Source organism: Homalodisca vitripennis, chromosome 7, assembly GCF_021130785.1.
Source record: "Homalodisca vitripennis isolate AUS2020 chromosome 7, UT_GWSS_2.1, whole genome shotgun sequence".
Lineage (NCBI taxonomy): Eukaryota > Metazoa > Arthropoda > Insecta > Hemiptera > Cicadellidae > Homalodisca > Homalodisca vitripennis.
The window spans coordinates 127,448,883-127,472,776 of NC_060213.1; the positions used below are offsets into that span (position 1 = coordinate 127,448,883).

Genomic DNA, 23,894 nt, shown 5'->3' on the forward strand with positions numbered 1-23,894 from the left:
AAAGATAAACTAATGGTAAACTGTTTATACTCCATAAGAGACTTTTTTACATTAAGTTCTTAATTGTTATTTGTTTATTGTTATTGCCTGATTGTTTTTTTTTATTATTTTATGCAATTATTGATATTTTAAGATATTAATGCAATTTATATATATTGTTTTTCCATATTACAGAAAAAGTTTCATATGTTAAAACTTTAGTATTAGTACCGATTAGTATTTATTGTAAAAGGATAGTTTTAGTACAATAACTTGTTTTAGTAATGAAAAGTTGTTTGACAATGAATGATTTGATTTAATTCGTGAAAATTGAAAATAAATAAATGTAAGACTCACAAAATGTAGCTGAACATTTGAACAGCTGTTCTAAAGTGATGGGTGATTTACACTGAAAAAGAATATACAGACTCTGGGAAATCATAATATAAGAAAACATGGCCAATTACTATACATTACTTACCTAGAGTCCTTGATAACATCGACAAATATCAATGAGGTCTTAAAAACCCTTAAGGAAAAGCAGTCAAGTGGACTACTAAATATAATAAACAAATCATTCATTCTGTGCCATATTCTGCGTACAATTATTGTCCAACAACTCTGGTTTCTATATTGTCAAAGATCATTGAAAAGGTATATAGCACATATACCGGAGAAAGTAGCAAAACCTATCAATAAATAACAATCGTTTATGATGTGAAACAATATAAATACATTGTAGAATACAACTACACAATTGTCCAAATGCTTAGATTTACATCCAATAATAGCATCCTTGATGTTGAAAGGCGTTGTGGAAAACATTAAAAATGATTGGATAATTGTGTAATATTGTTTCAGCCCCAATAGATTTTCCAAAAAGAAGAGCTCCTCCTTCAATGAAATACAGATATAACACTCCTTATCACCCTAATCCATATCATCCATATCAGATTAGATCTCTCCTTGAAATGGATTCTTTGAAACATGAGTAGAAACAACCTTGATGTAATATTATTTTTTGAAAACTTAAGCAATAACCATTTCTTTTAAATCCAACATCAGTAGTCTTTCTTTATTCATTAACTTTAAATACATAATTGTGTCATTAGTAATGAAAATCTTTCAAAGCCCTGGATTTCAGAAACTATGATTAATGTATCGATTTCACTGCATTAAAAGTGAAAAAGTGCAAAACAATCAAATGCCTTTCATCTATAAACTCTTCCAAATACAATCTCATCTCATCTGAAATATTTCAAAAATTATCTTGTAAAGAAACTGTCATCTCAAAGAAATTCAGAAATATTAAAAACAACATCCATTCAATATAATGGAAACTATCAAGGTTCCAGATGAAGTATTTTAATGACTTCTATTTAAAATTCTACAACAATTAACAAAAAAATCTTTTCAATAAATAAATATCTAAGATGATCTATGACAAGAACATGCATTATCATTGGAACATGGGAAAATGTTGTTTTAGGGAATTGACCAGATAAAGAAAAAGTTCAAAAATAAACCAAGTTTTGTAAACACAAAGAAAATTAAAGATAATTACTTAAAATTATTATATTTTTCAGATTTGGTGAGTCTACAATGTACAAGAATATACAGGAGTAGGTATTCTAGAAATAAGAAGTATACTTAGATCATTTTTCTGCCAAATTTAACCCATCTTCTTTTGCATTTTATTTATCAATTTAAACAGTTGGCTAGACTGCATGAGGAAGTCTGAATATTAATTAAATATCTTTGTAAAATGTATTGTTTCAGCTAACCAAGTAAGTTATTAAATTATTTAAATAACTGAATAAGTGACCATCTTAGTATATAGATTTATATTTTAGAAAATTACCATAAAACTTACGTTAGTAGATGTAGTTGGTCAGAAGCTGTCCAGATGAGTGTGCTGACTGAAGTTTCAAGGTTAACCACAAACTGACCTCTTGCCCTTACAGATAACTAACTGAGCTGTCTAAATCTGATTTGTTTTGCAATATATTTTGTCTGTAAATAAACTTATTGGCAGCCAAAGTATACTTTTGTACTTAGACCAAACAGATATCGTAATACTGTCTCTTCTACATGTATTCTAATCATCTACTAAACTTATTAACAAATTTAATTTATTTGTGCTGAATAATTATCCAAGTCAAATTTGTATATACCATTAATAGTTTTATTTGGTTCGTATTTAATTTGATTATACTCAATTTCAAGAATTAGAAGAAGTAAGTAGATTTTGTGACAACTGAAATATTAATAATTTATTTCTCATATTATTTATATTTATTTATGTCAAAAAACCGGTTGAATACAAAAACATTTTTTTATAACAAAATGTTACACATACTCCTCTTTTAATGTTCTCTAGGTCCGTACCGTAAATAACTGAGTCGTGATTTTTTTTTATTTCAAAGGTATTGGAACAAAATGGTGTGCCTAGTTGGCCAATGAACTTAGCCAAGATATCTATGAAATTATTTTTTTACCATATTTGAACTTGTTTCAGCATTCTTTTCCTAGTTCTTGGCAAAAAAATTCGTATGGGATTTATTTGTAATGTATATCTCAAAGACCATTTAAGATACAAAAAAGTTTTTGAAATGTTTATACGCATTCTAAACTATGTTTTGCTTTTTTCTGTGGGTTATAAATAACGAACTTGTGAATTCTTTTACTTGAGATATTTTTAAGATAAATTTGTGAACCAAGTTCCAATTTGTTTTAGATTTTTTTAGACTGTTATTGTTTCCACAAGTTGTGTTTTATATACATAAACTTTTACTGAAAGTCAGTTAATTTTGGAAGTTCTACACTTCATCCAAAAGAAAATATATTGGTAAGCCCATCGCTACTTAAATCTGCGTGATTCTTGACTTTAATTTGACGTTAGTTTTATGTAAAATTCAGTGTAAATATGTAAGATTGTAAACTACTAATATATAATGAAATGTGTCAAGTTAATAAATATTTATAACAAATAAATCTCTAATTCGGCAATAATTTTAAATTTCTCAAAATATGCTTGCTTGTTTACTACAGTTATTGAAATAGTATACTTTAACTTCTACAATTTTATCATAATTAGTACCGTGTATTTTAGCTCCAAACCACTTTTAACATTGATGAAACACAGTTGGGAATAACAAAAAGCACCAGAAATCTTTTCTGTGGTTATGTTTTCACTCAGAGCACCAAAATGTAACCGGGCTTTGAAAAATGTTCCATTTATTCTAGCAAAGTTAGTTTACAGTTGTGCACGAACTTTGATAACAAGCTCTGTGATTTACAATAATGATAAATTAAATCTGCTTGAGAGCCTATACAAAGGTTATTTGTTACAGTGATAATCTTTTCTCACACTGTTTTTATGAACCATATGGATCAATCAAACAAGATAAGTGGAATGATTTGTTGATATTGTTATTACGTCACAGATTATACATACAGTCAGTGCCTATGGGACATAAAAGAGAAATAGCTTTGTTGTCACTGGTGCATTGTGTATTTTTGGTAGGGAAGAATTGTACATACAAAAGGTTTTCACTAAATAGTCAAGGAGTTAGCTTGCTTTCTTATAGCCAATTTGGTCCAAATAGGCACACAACCTAGTTTTATGTGAAATCTTAAGAAATTTTCTTTCAGCTATCATTTTTGAGGTTAGAGTAAAATAGTAACGCATCAAACGAGACACAAATATCAAGAAATAATTTAATAAAATAAAATATATAACTAAATTAAATCTAAAATACTTTTATTTTTGATAAATTGTATTTGACACTGTAATAATCTCTAAGATCATGTTATAAAAAATATTCTCTCTCCCTCCCTCCCTCTCACTTGCCGGGTGAGTGTGCTACCACTACACCACAGAGCCCTTACTTTTTACGATTCAAATAAATATTCTACTTAACAGTCTCTGTCGCATATGCATTTAAAGAACTAAACTGACATACGATCGGAACGCCATTAATTAAATTTGTATAAATCGCAATAGTCGAATTTAATTTCAATAAACATTGAATCACAAAAAGTACTTGCTCCGCCGGGACTCGAACCCGGATCTCTCACTTGCCGGGTGAGTGTGCTACCACTACACCACAGATCACCATAAAACATCAGTTTTGCTTTATTTCCGTCCTTTCCTAGAAAATCGGGCGAAATCTTTCCGGGCATATGTTTATATGAATTTTTCATTATTTTGATGAGAGAAACCCAACTGAGAAGTTTGTCGGGTTACTCGTAGGACACCCTGTATATAAGTGACAGTTGAACTAAGCCTAATATATAGCCACTTTGTATAATATGCATTAATATAATAATATACATATTCTAATTACTACAAAAATGCGATTTTGTTTTTTTTTCTCCATTACTCCCTTATTTTTAAGCAATCAAGCCCTCCAAAAAAGCATTTTGTAGGTTTTTGAAGAGCTAGCTTATCTAAATAATTTTTTCTCAGATCTAATTTTTTTAATGGTTCATGCTAAAATGGCTCAAAAAGGTACTTTGCACAAACACACGCATACTTTAAACGGCCATATCTTGCACAATATTTACCCTACAAAAAAATAAAATACCAAAATTTTCAGAAGAGAACAACTTACAATGTTGTATTTTACAAAATGTTGCGTATCACTAATAGTTTTTTTTAGTTATTTTGAAGAAAAGGCGATTTTTTCACTAAATTACAAAAATTATTTCTCACTCAAGCTCAATTTTTTTCCAAAATAAATACTTTAAACTCGTCAGACACTCAGAACGTTTTATAAGAACATAAATAAAGTGAATTGTAAAATGGTAACAACTTTTTTTAATATGGGTGAGAATTTCATTATTTTTTCCACCGAAAAAATAGGAATCAATTCTTCATAAGTTATTTTCTTCATAACTTGTTTACTTAAAAGCGAGGAACTTTTATAAAAATAAAGGTTTCTAATGGAGTTTAAAAAAGGTTCTATGAATTTTCCCAAAAGTATGCATTGGTTTTTGGTTATTGTACGTAGAAACTTATCATTTTGATATTTGAAAATACCTATCAACTTTCAACAAGCTATAATTCCCTTTGTATTGGGCCTGCATCTATATATATATATATATATATATATATATATATATATATATATATATATATATATATATATATATATGAATGTTTGTGTGTTTGTCCTTTATGGAATCATAAACTATTTAACCGACCATTATGAAAATTTGTATATGTATTTTTCCACAGAGAAGGTTTATATACTATGCCCATTGATGTAATTCGCCACCAGGCAGTGCTGCAAAAGATACAAGTTTTCAAAGCGCCTGTACCCTACAATTACGAGACAGTTGTTATGTATATTAAATAACCAAACACTATATTGAAGTTATGATGTATATTTGTCTTGAAGATAAATTTCTGATTGAACTTAAAGTGGCTATAAACATACACAGATTTTCTTGATCGTGACAACAAGGCAAACTCGACATCGGCACTGGAAATATAATTCACTTGAACCAGAAGTGCACATACACGTGCAAAGCTTACGAAAAGCGTGCGAAGCCGCGGGATACAGCTAGTATATCATAAATACATTATTTTTTTGTAAGCTACAATTTTGCTATGTACAGAATTTACGATTATATGCACATGTTTCCAGTTATTCGCAAAAAACCTGGTTTATTTGACTGAAAATCGACGATTTCACTCGCCAATAAATCGAAAAGTATTGACTTCCAGAAAAAATCATGAAACTAAAGTTGATTATAATTAATTAATTTATGGATTTCCGGACTTATTTTCAATGAAAAACTGCTCATCCCCGAGAAGGGGGTAGTATCCTCCCCCAGGGGAAAAGCAACCCGCGGCACATACATGATAGACTTTGAAATAGAGGATAAGTGGAACCTAATTCAAAAGTTTTATAAAAAACGGTGCTGTATGGGATAAATATACGGGAAAATGCTCATTTACTGGACTATGATTGAATCTCACTAAACAACTTTAAATACAGTGTAATTAATGGACAAGAATTGTTTAAAAACCACATAGCTAAGATATTTTACGACTACTTTTAAGGCTAATTTTCAATAGTTGGGCTTAATTTATATGTGCTGCTAGTAATTGAACTTTGGGTCTTATTCGATATTTGTTTCTCGCCAAGACAATCAACCACCCCCTTATCATTATGTATGCTCCATGAAAGACTATCATCTCACACCAGCTTAACATTCCTGTTGAATAAGAAATTTAAAAGTCATTTGGTGTTACAACTCCTTCGGGCTATTTTTTAAATATTTTTTTAATTAATTTTTTTCCTACATTAATTTAGGAATAAGTGTTCATCTCAAAAAACTTGGTTGACTTGTGGATGGTTGTCAAAAGTCTCATCAGCACACATGAGTGGATAACAATATGGATTAATACAAACAGAAAGATCACTTGTAAACAATAATATAGGACCCAACACAGAACCCTGAGGTACCTCTCAAATGGAGATTTTGTTGTTCTAGTTGTTCCATTGATCGTCTGATGTATGGTCACTACTTGTATTGTAAAATTGTGTATTACTGCCAAAGGTTTATTCAATATTTGCGTTTATTATTACATTTAAACACATAAAACCAATATTTAATACTTTTATTTTTGTGAGGACTTTCGATAGCAAGGCTATCTTGTTCAGACATCACAAGAAGTCTTCATCAATATTTGCGTTGTTCACAAAGTAGCCGAAAAAGTAGGAAATATTTTAAGTGGCAAAAATGAAATAGTAACTCAGAACATTGTGAGAAGTATGAGAAATAATCGTTAACTGGCTCAGTCGTGTGCATTGTTAGTTCTTTATAAAAAAATCATGTCGTTGATACTGGTGACGTTTTTCTTTTCTTTTTTTTTGTGGTGTACACACTGGCTACTCCAGTAGCTTGATACACTCTGAGGCCTGAAAGGAGAGGCAGAATGAACAGGAATGGAGACACTACAATCTAACTCTGACTATATGTCTTTAGTCAATGTAACCATGTATATAACATTTTTGTTCATAATGGGGTTCCAGCTGAGGTTCTGAAGGTTGTGGCGGCGAGTTATCCGCTCTTGCTGCTGAATATGTTTAATGCATGTTTGGTAGCGGGTGTGTTCCCGTCGCGCTGGAAGGTTGCTAGGTTGGCGCTGATCAGCAAAGGCACAGGTGACCCGAACTCTCCGTCGGTATACAGGCCACTTTGTATGCTTGACACCGCAGGGAAGCTCTATGAAAGTTTGCTGAAACCCAGATTGCAGTCGTCCATCGAAGCCGCCGGAGATCTCTATCACCGGCAGCACGGCTTTCGAAAGCGACACTCAACTCTGAACGCCATTACAGAGGTAGTCAGTGCCGTCCAGCAAGCCGAAACAGCTTGTCACCAGGCTCGGCCGACAGTGCTGTTAATCGCCTTTGACGTAAAGAACGCGTTTAACTCTGCTCGGTGGGAGGACATGCTAGAGGCGTTGCAGCGGTACTTCAGCGTGCCCGACTATCTCCTGGTCGTTGTGCAGTACTACCTGAAGAACCGTCAGCTGTTGTATGAAACCAAAGACGGAAGAACAAGAGGTCACTGCCGGTGCGGCTCAAGGGTCTATTCTCGGCCCAGACCTATGGAATGTATCATACGATGGTTTGCTTCGCCTTGACATGCCCCACGACGTCTTCCTCGTGGGTTATGCCGATGACGTAGCTGCAGTCATCACGGCGAGGACTCCGGACCTGGCCCAGTTATGCCTTAATTAGGTAATGATTCGGGCCAATGCCTGGATGACGAGCCACGGACTTGAGCTGGTGGTCGACAAGACCGAGATCGTTATGCTCACTCAACGGAGAATCCCCACTCTGATCTCTATGAATGTGGGGGGTGTCGAGGTTCGGACAAGGACTGAGGCGAAGTACCTGGGTGTGTTACTCGACTGCCGTCTTCGTTATTGGGAACACATCCAGGCAGTGTGCGACAAAGCCTCTAAGGTGGTTTTGTCTCTCGGCAGGCTGATGGCTAACGAAGGAGGCCCTAGGTCAAGTAAGAGACGCCTTCTCATGTCTACTGTAGACTCAAACCTTCTGTATGGCGCAGAGTTTTGGGCGGGTGTCATGAGGATAAGACGCTACAGTCAAAGGCTGTTATCAGTACAGAGAAAAACAGCACTTAGAGTCGCCTGAGCCTACCGGTTCGGCAGTGGTGGTCGTGGCTGGGGTGATTCCTATTGATCTGCAGGCCATCGAGAGACCCTCCGTCTTTCGGGAGTCTGCCGAGTGTAGAGAGGATGCCTTGGCTGCTGCCAGGGTGGAGACTCTGCAGGTTTGGCAGCGGCGTGGACGGAAGGATCGGACGGTCGCTGGACCTTCCGTCTCATTCGAGAGCTTCAACCCTGGATAGATCGTGGCCACAGGGAGTTAGATTTCTACCTGTGTCAGTACCTGACGGGGCACGGTTACTTTAGGAAGTACCTCTACAGCATGGAAAAAGCCAGGTCGCCTCGGCGTGCTTACTGCCCGGAGGAGGATGGTGATGTTCATCACACCTTCTTCGCTTGCGGGCACTTCACCGAGGCCAGGCGAACGCTCGTCACCACAGTTGTGGAGCTGATGCTGCAGAGTGAGGACGCATGGAATGCAGACACCACTCATGTACATCCGATCCTTCACCAGAAGCGCGAAGACGGATGCCTGGTTGTCCCGTAGCCTCCGAAACAAGTAGTTTTGTCCTGGATGGGACATAAGACACACGGACCAGTCAAGATGTCATCCGAAAGGATTCCGGCCTGGGTCCTCCGTGGCCCGTAGGGGGTTTAGTGGGTAGTCCGCAAGGGAGTCCCACACTCTGTGCGCAAATCCATTCCCCCTACGTAAAAAATTTTGTTCATAAATTAAACTGTGTGCTTACATTGTAACTGACTTCTAACTGCTGTATGCTCATATTTATAACCAATGTTGCTGTTTATTTTAAAGAAATATCCATTGTCCAAATACATATGATGTGCTAGTAGCTAACATTTGTGAATTTTAGCTGATTAAACATGATTATTGTTTTAAAATTGTTCAGTGTAATTTTTTTTTTTTAATCTTATATACAACATATGTCTTCTCAGAATAACATTTGAAACAACTTGTATACTTTGGAATTGTAATTACATTCTGAAAAACTTTATATAAAACGTCAAATATAAAAAATATTTTTGCTCTACCAGTCAAAGTTTTTCTAACTGCAAAATGGAAAGCATTTTGGGTTTTCTCGACTATTGTTTTTAATGGACTTTTAATATTCATACAATACATTTGTTTCATATTCGCGAATATCAGTTTTGTGTCAAATTTGATAAACAATTTGGTTTACAGTGGGCCAGACTAAGTGAACAAACAACACAATAGCCAGAGCTATTCCAAATGATGATTCTATAGTTTAGTTGACTATGAACAAAGGCACAATTCAAACTAAGAAGGATATCCTGTTTTTTCTGAGAATTTAAATTTAGTTCCTTGGTACTGCACCAATCAAAAATGATTGTGAGCTATGTGTCAAAAGGCATTGAATTTAGCTAAGCACTTATCCTGTATACACATTCCCAAGTCATCTGCAAACAACGTCTTAATACTGTTACTTTGCACATTTTACAGAAGGTCATTGATACAGAGTTTTGGTTCGAATATGGAACCTTATGTTACTCTATGATTACATACAGAGTGCTAGAAAAATTGTCAAAACACGGTTTAACTTCTATTGTCTAAATATGACTTTAAGAGCTTTACAACAGAATCACTGAAATACTAATAAGGAAACTTATCAACTAAGATGGTGTGGTCCAGTGTCAAAGGCCTTGGACATATCATAGAATCTAAAAACAACACTAGCATACGTTAGTAGTATAAGGGAACGAATCAACACAGCGATTTCAACTTTTATATTATCAAGTATGTCTTGGTATTAATAAATACTTGTTTTGCAATGATAACTATGTGTACAATGATAAACATGAAGTATGAAATACACAATTTTGTCAGTGTTTTGTGTGTATTTATCAGCTGTTAGAAAATCAAACAAAAAACAGGATCCAAAATAAGTCAGCGAATATATTTATTTTCTTTATTCCATATTCTAAAAAAAGAGTTAGAATTTTGTTATAAATAGATACATCATTTTAAACTAAAAAATTGAACCCACTGATATTTTATGAATGTGATCAATTATGACCATCTTATTATTATAAGAAGATAATCTTATAAAATAAGAACAAAGTACTTGTAATACTGATTAGTTTCTAACTTAAGGTAGAATTGTTCATTTGCATTTTAACAACCTCTAGCAAGTTCTTTAAATCATGGTCACAAAGACTGATAAAGATTTTCCTTTTCATTTCAGGAGGTAATGGTAAGGGAAAACACTCCATAAGAATATTTAACATGTTCAATCTCTTTTTTGCAATTTCAAAACATGACTTTAAAATAATTATTGCATAAAGCGGAAACAGCTTTTTTAAGTCTTTACTTGCAATTACTTCTGCAAAACGTTCATCAAATACAAACGTAGGATCTCCTAAGATAGAAAACACTGTATAGAGTGATTTTGCACCGATTCTTCTCTCCCGTATTCTATTTATCTCCCGAAAACAAGCCTTCTTAAATGACAACATTCCTTTGATGACTGTTGATCCTTTTACATGCCCCACCAATTTGACAGCATTTAGCTTCACAACGTGCTCCATAAGGATCTGATGTACTATTGGCTGCTTCCAGGATGCCTGCAAGGGATTAATCCCCTTGTCATCCTCCACGGTTACCGAAGCTCCTCGCATGAGGAGTTCCTCCACCATCTCCACATGTCCCAGTCTGGCCACAACGTGTAGAGGAGTCTCACCAAATTTGCTGACATTGGGTGGCAACTCGGCTCCGTAGTCCAACAACAGTAGAAGCATCTCTACGCTACCACTTTTTAAGGCCAAATCAACAGGAGTGCAATTTAAACAGTCCCTAGCGTGAACTGAAGCTCCTCTTTCTAACAACAGTTTGACCCCGGTACTGAACCTCCATACAACTGCTGAGTGCAATGGCGTCTCTCCTATTATATTTTTACATTCCAGTTTCGCCCCTCTATTTAACAGCTTTTCGAACAATCCCAAGTTGAACTTGCAAGCTGCCAGATGCAAAGGAGTTTCATTACAATCGTTTGCTATATTCACATCACACCCTCTTGCCAACAAGATATCTACCCCGGCATCAAAGTTGGCTCGGATCGCTGAAAACAGCGCAGTCTGTCCGTTGTAATCCTGGGAGTCTATTTTTGCTCCAGAGTCCAGCAAAGCTTCCATCTCTTCTACTGATGATTTAGCCACTGCCTTGTGAAGTGACATCTTTCGTCTTTCTTGGATACTTTTTGGTGCTCAGGGATTTATATATCCAAAAGATGTCCACAGCAAAGTTTCTGAAATAAAAAAGTATTTGTTAGAAATCTTTGAAATTAAAGAATGTTATTTAAAGACAGGTTAATAGATCTTTAAGAAATGCATACAATTGCCAAATTGTTCAGTTAAAAAACATAAGAACACTCATGGTATGATGTAAATTTGATTGCGTAAAATACTACAGTACCTTATACAATCAAATTGATTTTAGTTAAAAAATGTTTCAGCATGATTCATTAGAGAGGTTAATGTACACTGAAGGTGACTTAATGCTGAAACACGTATATGCAAAAAAAGTTTTACAAGGGGTTTTAGTTGCCTATTTTTGACACTAATATAAAGATACCCCTTTATTGTGGAGTTAATAACATAACAATTGAAGACATATCTCAAAAGTTGTTCATACTGGTTGATAATACGATTTCCTTAACTTAATCATCGCGATAGAGCACCATCTGTTTGCTAAACCTTTAGTTTGAAAGGTAGAAGTTTAAATTTACCATGCATGGCAACTAGATAACAGTGACATCACTGCCAAGTCACAATCCAACCGTGATTAATCATACATTGGTACACAGCTGCTTGACCACCTGAAACCAGACTATTGACCCCAGACACCGACACTTACACCAGCTGCTGTATTCATACTTGTCTTACAGCACTTGACTGCCACTTAATCAAGAATACGTATGTATTTGAAAAATGAGATTTTTTGATTTAGCTAGTCAAGAATGTAGCCTGCAAGGTGGTCTAAGGGATCCACCAAATTTTTAATCGTTTCAATGACTTTTTTAGTAAATGATTATTATTATTATTTAAATAATTCAGTATTACTGACATGTACTACTGAAAGGTCGTTTTTTTTTTTAAGGAACAAAACGGGACGTTACTTTCTGTCCACTATGGGAAAATATCAGTTGTCTTGAACCCCCCAAAATATGTTCCTGACTACATTCTTGTTTTTAGTCATACTTATTTATGATAACAACCACACATTATAAATTAAACTATACTTATAGAAAGTAAATCTGTCAGACCACTGTTAGAATGTCTAAATATCCGTGCGAAATATATAGAATAGGAGTCTAGCAAAAATGCACCAAGTAGCACCATTCTAAGTGCTTGGACTTAGTCAGATAAAAAATTCTCAATCTAACTAAACTACAAATAGAAAACTGGAAATGCAACCAATAAAACTCAACGACCAACTATAAATCATACCCCAGATACAGTTAGTTTCCAACTGAACAACTGCCCAATAGAAGAAACACAAGAGAAGCTACATAACATTGAAAATTTAGGTGAAACACATTTAGAAACTTTTATTAGCTGCTGAAGCTGGTAATGCTCTACTCACTGAAAACCAAAAATGTAATGTACTTGCTGTAACACTTAAAACCTAAAACAGGACATTAAATAGACAAACAAACCCTGAAATAAACTACCAAACACGGATTGGAAAAATATACTGGACAAATAAAACAAACTAGTAGGAATTCTAAATTGTACTGAAAACCATTTAGCCAATGAAAAACAAATCTTGACGGATCTCACTAAACTATTTGAAGAGCAAGACAAAGAAAAGGAAGAGACTGTCTGCAAACTTCTAAATAAGTTAACCAGTTCAAACAGTTAAAGGTTCACTGACCAGAGTATGTGATCTAAGATACTTGATGATACATAAACTCCAATTAGCCAAAATGAGATACCTGACATAAGCTCTAAAAGTTTCATCTTTGCAGAACTAGCTCATGTGAAGAGACGGCAAGACCAAGCTGAGGAAATTATGAAGACAATACTATTGCAACTACTGCAATCTGTAACTCTGTCTACGAACTATCCTTCCAACTCAGTATCACAAGATTTTTGGTCAGTGATGACAAAGTTGGAGACGAACAAACCAATTGTAAAATACTGGACCATTCCTCCCTCGACCCCTAAACTCCTGACCCAGCAAAAACTAAAATAAACCCTACCCCAGGAACAGCCAATCCTGTACAGACAAACTGAATACCACTTTCACAACAAGCATGACTAATAATGACAGAACATAAGCCCCAGGAACCAGCCAAACTTGTATATAACGCATATTGACAAAACTCCAAAACCTTGGTATTCGACAAATAACCCTTAATCTCGAAGGATGGAGACAAGTATAGGAACAAAAAGAAACAAAGGACTCACAAAATCAGTACAATCCTATTTTCTACCAGCAAAAAGAGGTGTTCCACAAGGCTCGGTCCTTGGACCAATTTTATTCATTCTATTTATAAATGACCAGACCACTTGAGAGAATATTGTAAAATGATCATGTATACAGATGACATTGTTCTGCTAGCAGCAAAGAGAAATACTAAACAACTGTAAATTAAACATACAGAGCTTTCAACATGGCTAAATGTGACAATAACAAAAAACAAAACAAATGACTTTAGGCAGTAAAAAGGAACTTGTAACTGAACTACCCAACATCCAAGCAGCTGATAAAATTAAACAATTAAACTCTGCAAAATTCCTGATACATGTGCAGGAAAAACCACATAAATAGCCCAAGTACACATGAAGCCACAAGAACAGCATTCCATGTGTTATTTGAAAGCAACCTGCATTATAGAGTAGCGGTTAGAGGTGCTTCTTCAGATAGCAATCTCCACACAGTTTTGGTAATGCAGAAAAAAGCAATAAGACTAAATGGCTGGAATAGGATTGCGAGAGAGCTGCAGACACATTTCCAAAAACTGGAAATTATTGACAGTAACATCCATTTACGTCCTGGAAACAATGATATAATGAATAACCAAGAATCCTCCTAAACAAAAAAAACTGCACAGCTACTACACCACACAAGCAGGGGATTACACTCTACCAGTCCATAGAACAGTCCTATTTAAGAAAAAAAAAACATCATAGTAAGCGGCTACCATCACAATCGAATCAGGGTACCAAATTACTGATTTTAAGTACCCAAATTATTGATACAAAAGCAATTGTAGTTATTAATTAATTTTTGCCAGCTCTTTTTATTGGATTAAATAACAATATGGCTACAAAGTAAAATAATTTGAGTAATGGCTGCAAGTAGAATGGTGATGTACGTGTGTTATTTGTGTTTCAAGCTGTCAGACGCGCTTATGTTCGAAATAGTTAAGAGTAACTAAATGTTAACACTGATTTGTTTGTTACATTTTAAAAATATGCATGCTGAAGCAAGTCACAAGATGACCCCTAGCCTATTTGCATACCAGCAAATTCAAGGCGCTAATAACCTCTCTTGAGACTCTTACTATAATTGTGTGCACTAATGTTGTAGACGTAATTACTAACTTAAGTGCCTGCAAAATAAGGTGATACCACTACAATACACAGCTGCACCATGTACTCATCCAGGGGTCATCTTGTGAATCGCCTACAGTAGTCTAGATAGTTTTTTATTCATCATTAGATTATTGCTGATTTTGATAAAACTTTCTAAACACATTCAAGACATGGTCTACTACACTACAATACAACCCTCATTCTTATAATACATGCAGTTGTAACAGAGTGGAATTGCCAGTATGGTATTTATTGGTTTGTCATGAGATAGTTAATAGTAAAACTGTTAAAAATCCACCAACCGTAACATTGCACATATGTGTGTCACATTTTGTTAAAATAGTTGTTAAGAACATTCACCTTGCTTTATTCCGAGTAATTCCTTCTGAGAAGAAAAATATTAAGGAATTAGTACTGCAAGTTATGTGCTTAATTATAATTTGTTCTAGTTACAACATTATAAAATCGTTAATAAAACATGTACTAATTGTGTTACTAAGCAAAAATATGGCACTCGAAGTTAGGAAACCATTTTTTGTTTTGTCTAAAGTATGTGACCCCTTACCATCAGAGACAGTAACTGAAGAAACTGATGTACATGGTATATTGCTTTATTTCTGATGCAATATACCAACAGACATGAAAGCAACTGAAATTGAAGTTCAGACATTGCTGAATATCAAAGAGGCACCAAAAGAAGATGAGGCAAATTATAAAGTTTTTGAAAACTTAAGACAGCTCAGATGCCAATAAAAATGAGAATAGTGAAGATTCTACTACTCATGATAGTGCATTTAGGACAGAAAACATATACTACAGTCCTAAAATGGCAAATTTAATTATTAATAAATATTCACCATACTTGCCTTTATGGTCTGGTTTGTTACTTCAAACACATGCAGAGAATGTTTGTTCAGAAAGAATTAGCAGTGGTCCTGTAGAGAATTGGTTTATTCAACTAAAACCCATTATTCTTGCAGCAAACAAAAGGCTAAGACCAATTAGATTTATTCCCATGATTAGGAAACATGTTAGCAAATCAAATGAAATCAAATCTGTTTCCTGTGACAATAATTACATCGTATGGCAAACATCAATAATAGGATATCCTAAATTTCTGTCATTTATACTATTATAATACACATACATACACAAAATCTTTACAATCACACCTCTTTCATTCATCGCCAATGCAACCCACTTTGAACAGCAGGGTCAGTCTTCTAATTGGGCAGTCTCCCAGTTGAAAGCCAAAAACTCACCTGCATTATGAAATGCCTGATACACCAAGAAGCATTTTAGGCGAGTCTTAAACACCTTTGGCATTGTAGCATTTTTTATTGAATTGGGCAGTCTGTTAAAGGAATTGAATACCCGTTTGTGAGGGTAGACGTTCATAAACCACCATTCTGTGTCTACCACTTTGGTATTTTGCTCTGCCACGTGTCTCATACATGTGTATGTCTTAGCCTCTCGTTAAGGCATATTTATTCATACAAAACAAAGTTGTTTCCAATATGTAGAGAAATGGCAGAGACAACAGCTGCAATTCCTTGAAAACTTACCTGCACGACTCTCTGACTTGGATTTTTACGATGATTCGAATCGCTTTTTTGGAGTCTAAATGCTCTATGATCAATATTGCAGGTCAACATTGGTTGCCCACAGTGCGCAAATAAAAATTTACAACGTTGGTTTTTAAGTTTATTGTGAGGTTGAGGCTGTTGAAATATTGTTGATATCAACAAAAGCCTGTTGTTCCAAAACTTCGCTTGATCTTGCATTGAAAAAGAGAGTTGTATCATCTGAATATTGCACTGTTCTTCCATTCAGAAGCAATGATTCTATGTTGTTGACATAAAGAAGGAAAAGCACAGGACTGAGGATAGACCCCTGGGGGACTCCATAGCTAAGATCTATTGGCTTTGGATGATTTATTTGATATCTGGACAACTTGGGATCTGTGGCTAAGCTATTTAAAAGACACGCCTCGAATGCCGAAGGACTCAAATTTGTCGAGCAGTATATGCAGTCAAATGCTTTGGACAGATCCAGGAATACATTCAATGTGTGATTCCGACATTCAATCCCCTCTACAATCATATCGACAAGACCAACAACTGTGTCGGTTGTCGATTTACCCTTTCTGAACCGAAACTGTTCATTTGAGAGCTGATTGTATTTGTCCAAAAATTGAAGCATTCTTATAAGGCTTTTCAAACATTTTGCTGGATACTGGCAAAATTGAGACAGGCCGGTAGTTATTTATAGAAGCTGGGTCGTCTTTCTTTAAAATTGGGACAACTTTTGCAATTTTAAGGAAAGAGGGAACCACTCCTGTTTGGAATGAATAATTTACTAATTGAGTTAAGGGTCTCATAAATGCTTGCAGCATTTTTTAATGAGCCACGGGAACATCAGACAGGTCATTTGATTTTTTGGCTGGGAGCTGCTGGATAATTAGGTGAAGCTTATGCTCAACAACATGTGACAACACCATTGAGGCTGCTGGACTCTGCCTTTGCGAGGGGCGTACTTTAGGGTCAGATGGTCGAGGACCTTGCCCATCAGCAACGGATGCGCAAAACCCGTTAAACTGACTGGCAATCTCAGCCTCATCCTCCACAAGCCTATCCCTAATTTTAATTTTGATTTTTTTGTGTGCTTTTGTTTTATTGTTTATGTTGTTATATCGATTTATAAAGAAATAACTATGAACATACCCAAAGAAGAACATGTACACATGGTAAACAGGAACATAAAAGTGATCTTCTATCAGGCACTAATTCAAATATCATAGATTGTCCTGAGAACATGGATATTGTTGAGGTAACATAGCAAAGACGAAAAAGAAGGCCAAAAACATTCTTTAACTCATGATAAATTCAGCATATGGGACAAGTAAGAGGTTGTCATGTCTGTCACAGACACAATTAAGAACAAAGTTCTGCCAAATGGTTTAATCAATGATCTTAATTTCTATGTGCCTTTGAATAATGTAGTTGACTATGTTGTTTAATCTTGAAAGGACCAATAATTAAACATTATGTATACTTAGAAGATATGGTAATATTTAATTCAAACAAATGATTACTTCAGATCTCATTGTAGGTGTTAATTTTGTGCTTCAGATTGCTTACCCACATTCAAACAGCAGTGTTTCATGACAGAATTACGAGGGTCAGTCAAATATAAACAGGACTTTTATTACTATACCCAACGTCCAGGTTGTAGCAGGTAGCCATGTTGCAGTAGTGGTAGGGGGCAGCCTGGGGGAGGGGGAAAGCTGCAACAATGCGTTCTCAGTGCTGTTTTGTTTGTCATTGTAGCCACGTATGAACAAGAGGTTGTACCTGCAGTTGCGCAACGAATTATTATTAAGTTCTTGACAAATGAAGGTGTTAAACCAAGTGAAATTTTTGTTAGACTGACAACTCAGTTTGGGAATAAGACTTTTATCACGTTCTCAAGTGTACGATTGGGTTAAAAAGTTCAAAGGCGGACGTGAAACAGTTGAAAATGAAAGTCACAATAGGCGTCCAAGGACCAGTTTGACTAATGAGAACATTTGTGCTGTTCGTGAACTTCTTGAAAATGACGACGCTTAACGATAGATGAAATTGCCAGTGAAGTGGAAATTAGTCATGGTAGTGTGCATTCCATCGTCACAGAGCATCTGGGTTTTCGGAAAATTTGTGCAAGATGGGTCCCTCGGCTTCTGACTCTCGATCAAAAACAAACCCGGAGAGACATTTGCCAAAGGCTTTTGAATCGGCTTGAGAGAGAGGGGAATGGTTTTTTAAATCGCATAATAACCTGTGATGAAACGTGGGTCCATCACTACACTCCTGAATCCAAAATGGCGTCAATGGAGTGGCGAAGGAAAGACGAAACTCGCCCTGTGAACACGGTTGTCTGCTGGGAAAGTTCTTGCCACCATCTTTTTTGACTGCAAAGGCGTTTTGCTTATTGACTTTTTACACGAACGTCGTACTGTGAACGCTGCTTATTACTGTCAACTTCTTGAGCAAGCAAAAGCAGCCTTTCGGAACAAAAGGCGTAACCAGCCAATCAGAGATGTCATTTTGCTTCATGACAATGCTAGGCCTCACACAGCTGCCTTGACCCAAGAGAAATTACGCCAAATTCATTGGGAAACATTGGAACATCCTCCATACAGCCCAGATTTGTCTCCATGTGACTTTCACCTCTTTGGTCCTCTCAAAGAAGCACTTGGTGGAAACCGTTTTGAAAGTGATGAGGAAGTAGGCCTACAGGAATTTGTGTGCAATTGGTTCAAGACACAACCTCAAATCTTTTATGAAGAAGGGATCCATAAGCCATCCTCACGCTGGGAAAAGTGTGTGAGAGTTGAGGGAGACTATGTAGAAAAGCAGTAACATGTAATCATTGTATTGTTTAGCTTTAATAAACGTATAAGTTAAAAGTCTTGTTTATATTTGACTGACCCTCGTAGTACTAATGTTCTTGAGAAAGGCAAAAATCATGATAGAGACCACTTTGCGTTACAAAACTCAATAATTACAGAGCATACAACTAAAAAGTATTTTTCAGTTAACATTTGTGGTGTTCATTACATTTTTTGTGCATTTAACAAAACAAAAAGTGGACAATGTAAACAAAGCATGGAGATTTGTCCAATATACTCGTACTCAGTACAACCAGTACAACACAATGGATACAGCTTTGGCGCGTTTTTAATGTATTTTATAGAACAGTAAATAAACAATAGCATATCTGTTCAATCTTTTTCTCTAAACAGCTATAGAGCTTACCTTTACAAGAAATTATTGCTCCACTTAGAAAGCATGATAAATATATGCTTGCCACGTAAAATTGAATTTTGTAATGGTAAACATTCATTAGAGGATCCTTCATCATACCTTAAATAAAAAAAAAGTGTTCTATGTTTTACAAAATTTATTTATATTCTCATTTAAAAAATTAAATTTCTTTACCACTAAACATGTGCCTCCTGGGTAACACCAGATGAATAAACAAATTGCCTAATAATATAAAATTGCAGGTATATGATAAAGTATACTAGTAGGAATAAAAAACACAGCTGCTGTACATCTTGTACGTTTTTGAGGTACAGCCGTCCACAGATTTTATTTTTCAATATTTGACATGCAAAATTAATATATCTCCGAAAATAGGTGTGGCCTAAGAATGAGGGTAGTAATATAGTATAGTACACTAATGTAGTAATGTAGTATAGTATTAAATGTGTATAAGTTCTTTCAGTAGTTGACATGTAAAATCGATATAGCTCCGAAAATAGGTATGGCCTAAGAATGAGAGTTATATAATTGTAGTATAGTAGACCATGTCTTGAATGTCAATAGAAAGTTTTATTGAAATCGGCTAGTATGTTTTTGAGGTACGGCCATCCACAGATTTGTTTTTTCAGTATTTGATATATCTCTGAAATAGGCACGGCCTGAGTATGGGGGTTATATTGTAGTATAGTAGACTATGTACAGATAGTTTTATCAAAACCGGCTTGCAAATTTTTGAGATACAACCATCTATAGATTTGGTTTTTTCTGCATTTGTCCTGTAAAATTGAGTATACGCTGTTCATTAAAACTGGTATTTGTAGTTTACGAATGCCAGTTAGTAGATTCTATAGATTTTGTTTTGTATTTGTTCTTTTTGTCTTCAAATAATATAACTAATTTAGTTTTGTTAAATGAAATGGTTCAGGAACTAGGTTAGAAGTAGTTCAGTAACTAGGTTACGAGTAGTTCATAAACCAGGTTAAGATTTGTGTCAGAGGAATAGTTCTTTCTATGGATGGAATCCATGGGCAGTTTCACACTGCTTTAAATTTAATGTGCTGCTGATAACCATTGCCCAACAACACAAAACACTCAAAGTTAGGTTACAATTTGTATTATAATTTGATGTTCAAAGTGGTTAACAGCATTTTCTTACTATACAAAAGTAGGAGACATGCCATTGTAAGCCTGATAAACTGTTGTTTAATGCACCCGAGATATATTGATTAACTTTACATGAGTATAGAATATTAGTTTCTTCCTATAACACTAATATTACATTTATTAATTAAGATCTCTTTAAATTATTAATAAATAATGCCAGACTTACAATGATATGTCTCATACTATAGTTAGTTTTAACAACCACTATGATAGTTGGATAAACAAAACTGGAGTAATAGATTTTACTGAATGACTAAATAAATATATCTAAAAACTAAATGTCTTATAAGAAAATAATTAAACAATTATCATACTTAATGTTGATTATTGAGTTATTACACTGTGATTCAATTCAACTAATCCACCAACAGACCTTTCTTAACTCAAGGCGCTCTAGGTTATGTTGAATGTTGATGTTTATATCAAAGGCCAATACAAAAATCGCCAAAGAAGACTACTAACTGAGACTAAGAAGACACGTCAAGTGTAATAATCAATTTTCTCGATTGGTGGTTTGACACAGGTTTTTGCAGAAAAATATTTCCACAACATGGATGTTTTTATTAAACAATTGTAATATTTTGCTTTATTTAATTGATACCCTCATTCAACTGTTATGGGCGGTGTTGAAAGCAATCAAGATAATTACTATCCTGCACGAAAATAGTCCAACGGTGGATGGCGCGTTTATATCTTCCATCTAAAACTTGCGCAAAACACTATTTCCAGTACTTGACTAAAAATGACTTATACTTCTTGTTGAATATAAGATATGTTACAATAAATAAACATTATTAGCTGTTGTTGTAAACTCAATTACTCATGGAGTCAATTAAATAATCGCTCTATTAACAAGATCGTTTGTGAAATAATTAATCAATCAATAGTATGCATTGAACTATCTTGATATGTTACTGCATTTAAGTGGCAGCAAGTTACTCCCTCTGATGTAATCTCTAGTGTTAAGGGTATATAATCTGCTGATAGCAAAGATATGTATGATATGACATGTAATGATATCAAATCTGCCTTTACTATTTACATATCTGATTAATGCATTATACTGTATGGGATTTTATTCAATATGTAGTCTCTGGGGAACTAAATATTTCAATAACCCATTTTTAAAAAGGAGCCTGACACATATTTTCAAATCTGCACTTATAACCTGACTCTTATATTGTATACGGCTTTAATTATGCATCAGTTTATGAGAAGATATTGCATCCAGTCCTAAAATTGGTTCCACTTTAAACATTGTGGTTGTGCACTATATTGTGGCGTTGTATGTACACTCAAAGATACAATGGAAATAGTGATTGTAAATATATTACAGAAAAATATGGGTTGTTTAGAACAAGCTAGCCCTGAATGAATCCAAGACAATATTTAAAACTTCTACTCTAGTTCATAACGTCCCTCTCTTTGAACCGGTGAAGTTTCATGGCTTTCCGTTAAATTCAGGGCAGGCTTGGGATCAACATATTAACTTGCTTGCAGCCCTAAAATGATTTTTATAAAGTTTGGTGTTATTTTGAGAAGTCTTTAGTGTGTACTTTATACGGCATTGCATTTTTAATATCAAATCCATCCAGTATCAAATCAATAACAACGCTAAAGAAAGTCAACAATAAAGAGTTAACTAGAAGACTTCCTCTGTATGGTTTGCATAACCTAAACTATTTTTATGCAGCACCATGATGATTATACTGTAATCACCAAAGAGTATAAAATACCAAATAAATTAAACAGTCAATTTTAAAAGTAGTTTGCATAATTAGATTTCAAAGTACTATCGCATTGTAGTACTAATCCTAGCTCACCAGAAATCGGGAGGCCATAGTTTTCGGTACTAATTTCCGCAATGTCATAGCTATTAATACCATATTCATACTACAAAAAACTAGTAATAATTCATTCTGTTAACTTTGGTTTGTAAACATTTTGCTCCAATTCAATTGCTTTATATTGAAAGGATAATAGAATTTTGGACGTTTTACCACCATTATACGTTACAAAATGTATAACACAACGTTCCAAAGAATTGAAATCTATCCTCGTCATCAGATGGGAAGATAATTAGTACAAAATAAGACAAAAACTGTATCAATAATATACGGCATTGGCATGTGTACGTACATTTTTCTTTGTTTTTATTTTCTAACTTATGGGATTTCTATCGATTCTTTTGCACTTATTTGTGATAGACAGAGAGGATACATTTCAACTTTTTGAAATCCATCTTTGTCTAAGCACAAACTCTTTGCTCTGCAAAACAAAGAGAATCGCGATTTGTTAAAAGGGCATTAGTCCATTTTTTTTGAGAAATTCACTTTTTTACTGTTTTGCATTCTTCAGACATAGATTCATCTAACTGTGTTAGAAAGGCACAAATCCACCACATAGCTTAAGCTACAGAGCTTGTTTGGTATTGAAAGTTTTGTTAAAAGGGCACTAGTCCGGGACTTGTGCCCCTTTAACAAAACGTTTGTTGGCAGCACTGTCTCCAGCTGTGTTGTTTAGTTTGTGTCTTAGCCGTTTCCCATTCCCAGATTGTTGTTCCAGACTAACCTTCTGCATTTTAAGGTTATAACTTGCTTTTGTTGTCAAATGCTTTGTGTTTAACACGTCAAATGACGGTTTTCCTGTTTTGAATGACGAAGTTGCAATTAATTGAAAATAATATTTCAAAGAAGAGGAAATATGATCCTGAATCCTACAAGAGGAACATCATAAAATGTTCCATTTTGAAAGGAAAGGCATACACAAACCACAAAGGAAACTTTGTGAATGAAAAACGTCCAAAGATTTCGGTCTTGTGAAAAGGCAACTTAAGAAATATGACAGACTCTTCACCCCCTATGAAAGGCAAATTGTTAAAAGCAGCATACCAGGAAAGTTTTTGGTTAAGAAAGTGAACTGTGATGAAATATTGGATTTCAAAAACTGGTGGGGCAAGCATTACAAACTCCGCACAGTTTCTGATGAGACGAAAAACTTGAAAAGAGAGAGTAGGGTTTGCTTTGGTATTAGTAAACTATACCACTTTGTGTATAGGTCAGACTTAAAAGTGTACATCACGGCCTATTCCACAATTAATGGCCTAGACAAGCAAACATTTTTCATGTCTGCTCAATCAGGTACGCCTTCAGCTCCAACCAGACTTGCATACCAGAGAGGGAAAATTCCCTTGAAGGAAGCCAAGGCCAATGACA

The 23,894-nt window shown here is 34.8% G+C and overlaps 2 protein-coding genes across 3 annotated transcripts in view; both read right to left on the reverse strand.

Moving 5' to 3' along the window:
• The window catches only part of LOC124366294 (alpha-amylase 4N-like), a 28,847-nt gene extending 26,863 nt beyond the window's left edge, over positions 1 to 1,984 (reverse strand). The window contains exon 1 of the mRNA XM_046822718.1: positions 1,853 to 1,984. The gene's annotated coding sequence lies outside the window, so the exon portion shown is untranslated. The remainder of the gene's footprint in view (positions 1 to 1,852) is intronic.
• Positions 1,985 to 10,072: 8,088 nt separating this feature from the next.
• On the reverse strand, positions 10,073 to 21,113 carry LOC124366602 (ankyrin-1-like). Of its 2 annotated transcripts, none has more exons than XM_046823197.1 (2): positions 21,053 to 21,113; positions 10,073 to 11,415 (listed from the first exon to the last, which is right to left on the reverse strand). In XM_046823197.1, exon 2 carries the CDS (start codon positions 11,342 to 11,344, stop codon positions 10,256 to 10,258), a length of 1,089 nt encoding a protein of 362 aa, XP_046679153.1. In that variant the 5' UTR covers positions 11,345 to 11,415; positions 21,053 to 21,113; the 3' UTR covers positions 10,073 to 10,255. The 2 variants fall into 2 exon arrangements, with proteins under 2 accessions (XP_046679153.1, XP_046679152.1); XM_046823196.1 differs by having other exon boundaries at positions 20,994 to 21,095.
• Positions 21,114 to 23,894: the final 2,781 nt, after the last annotated feature.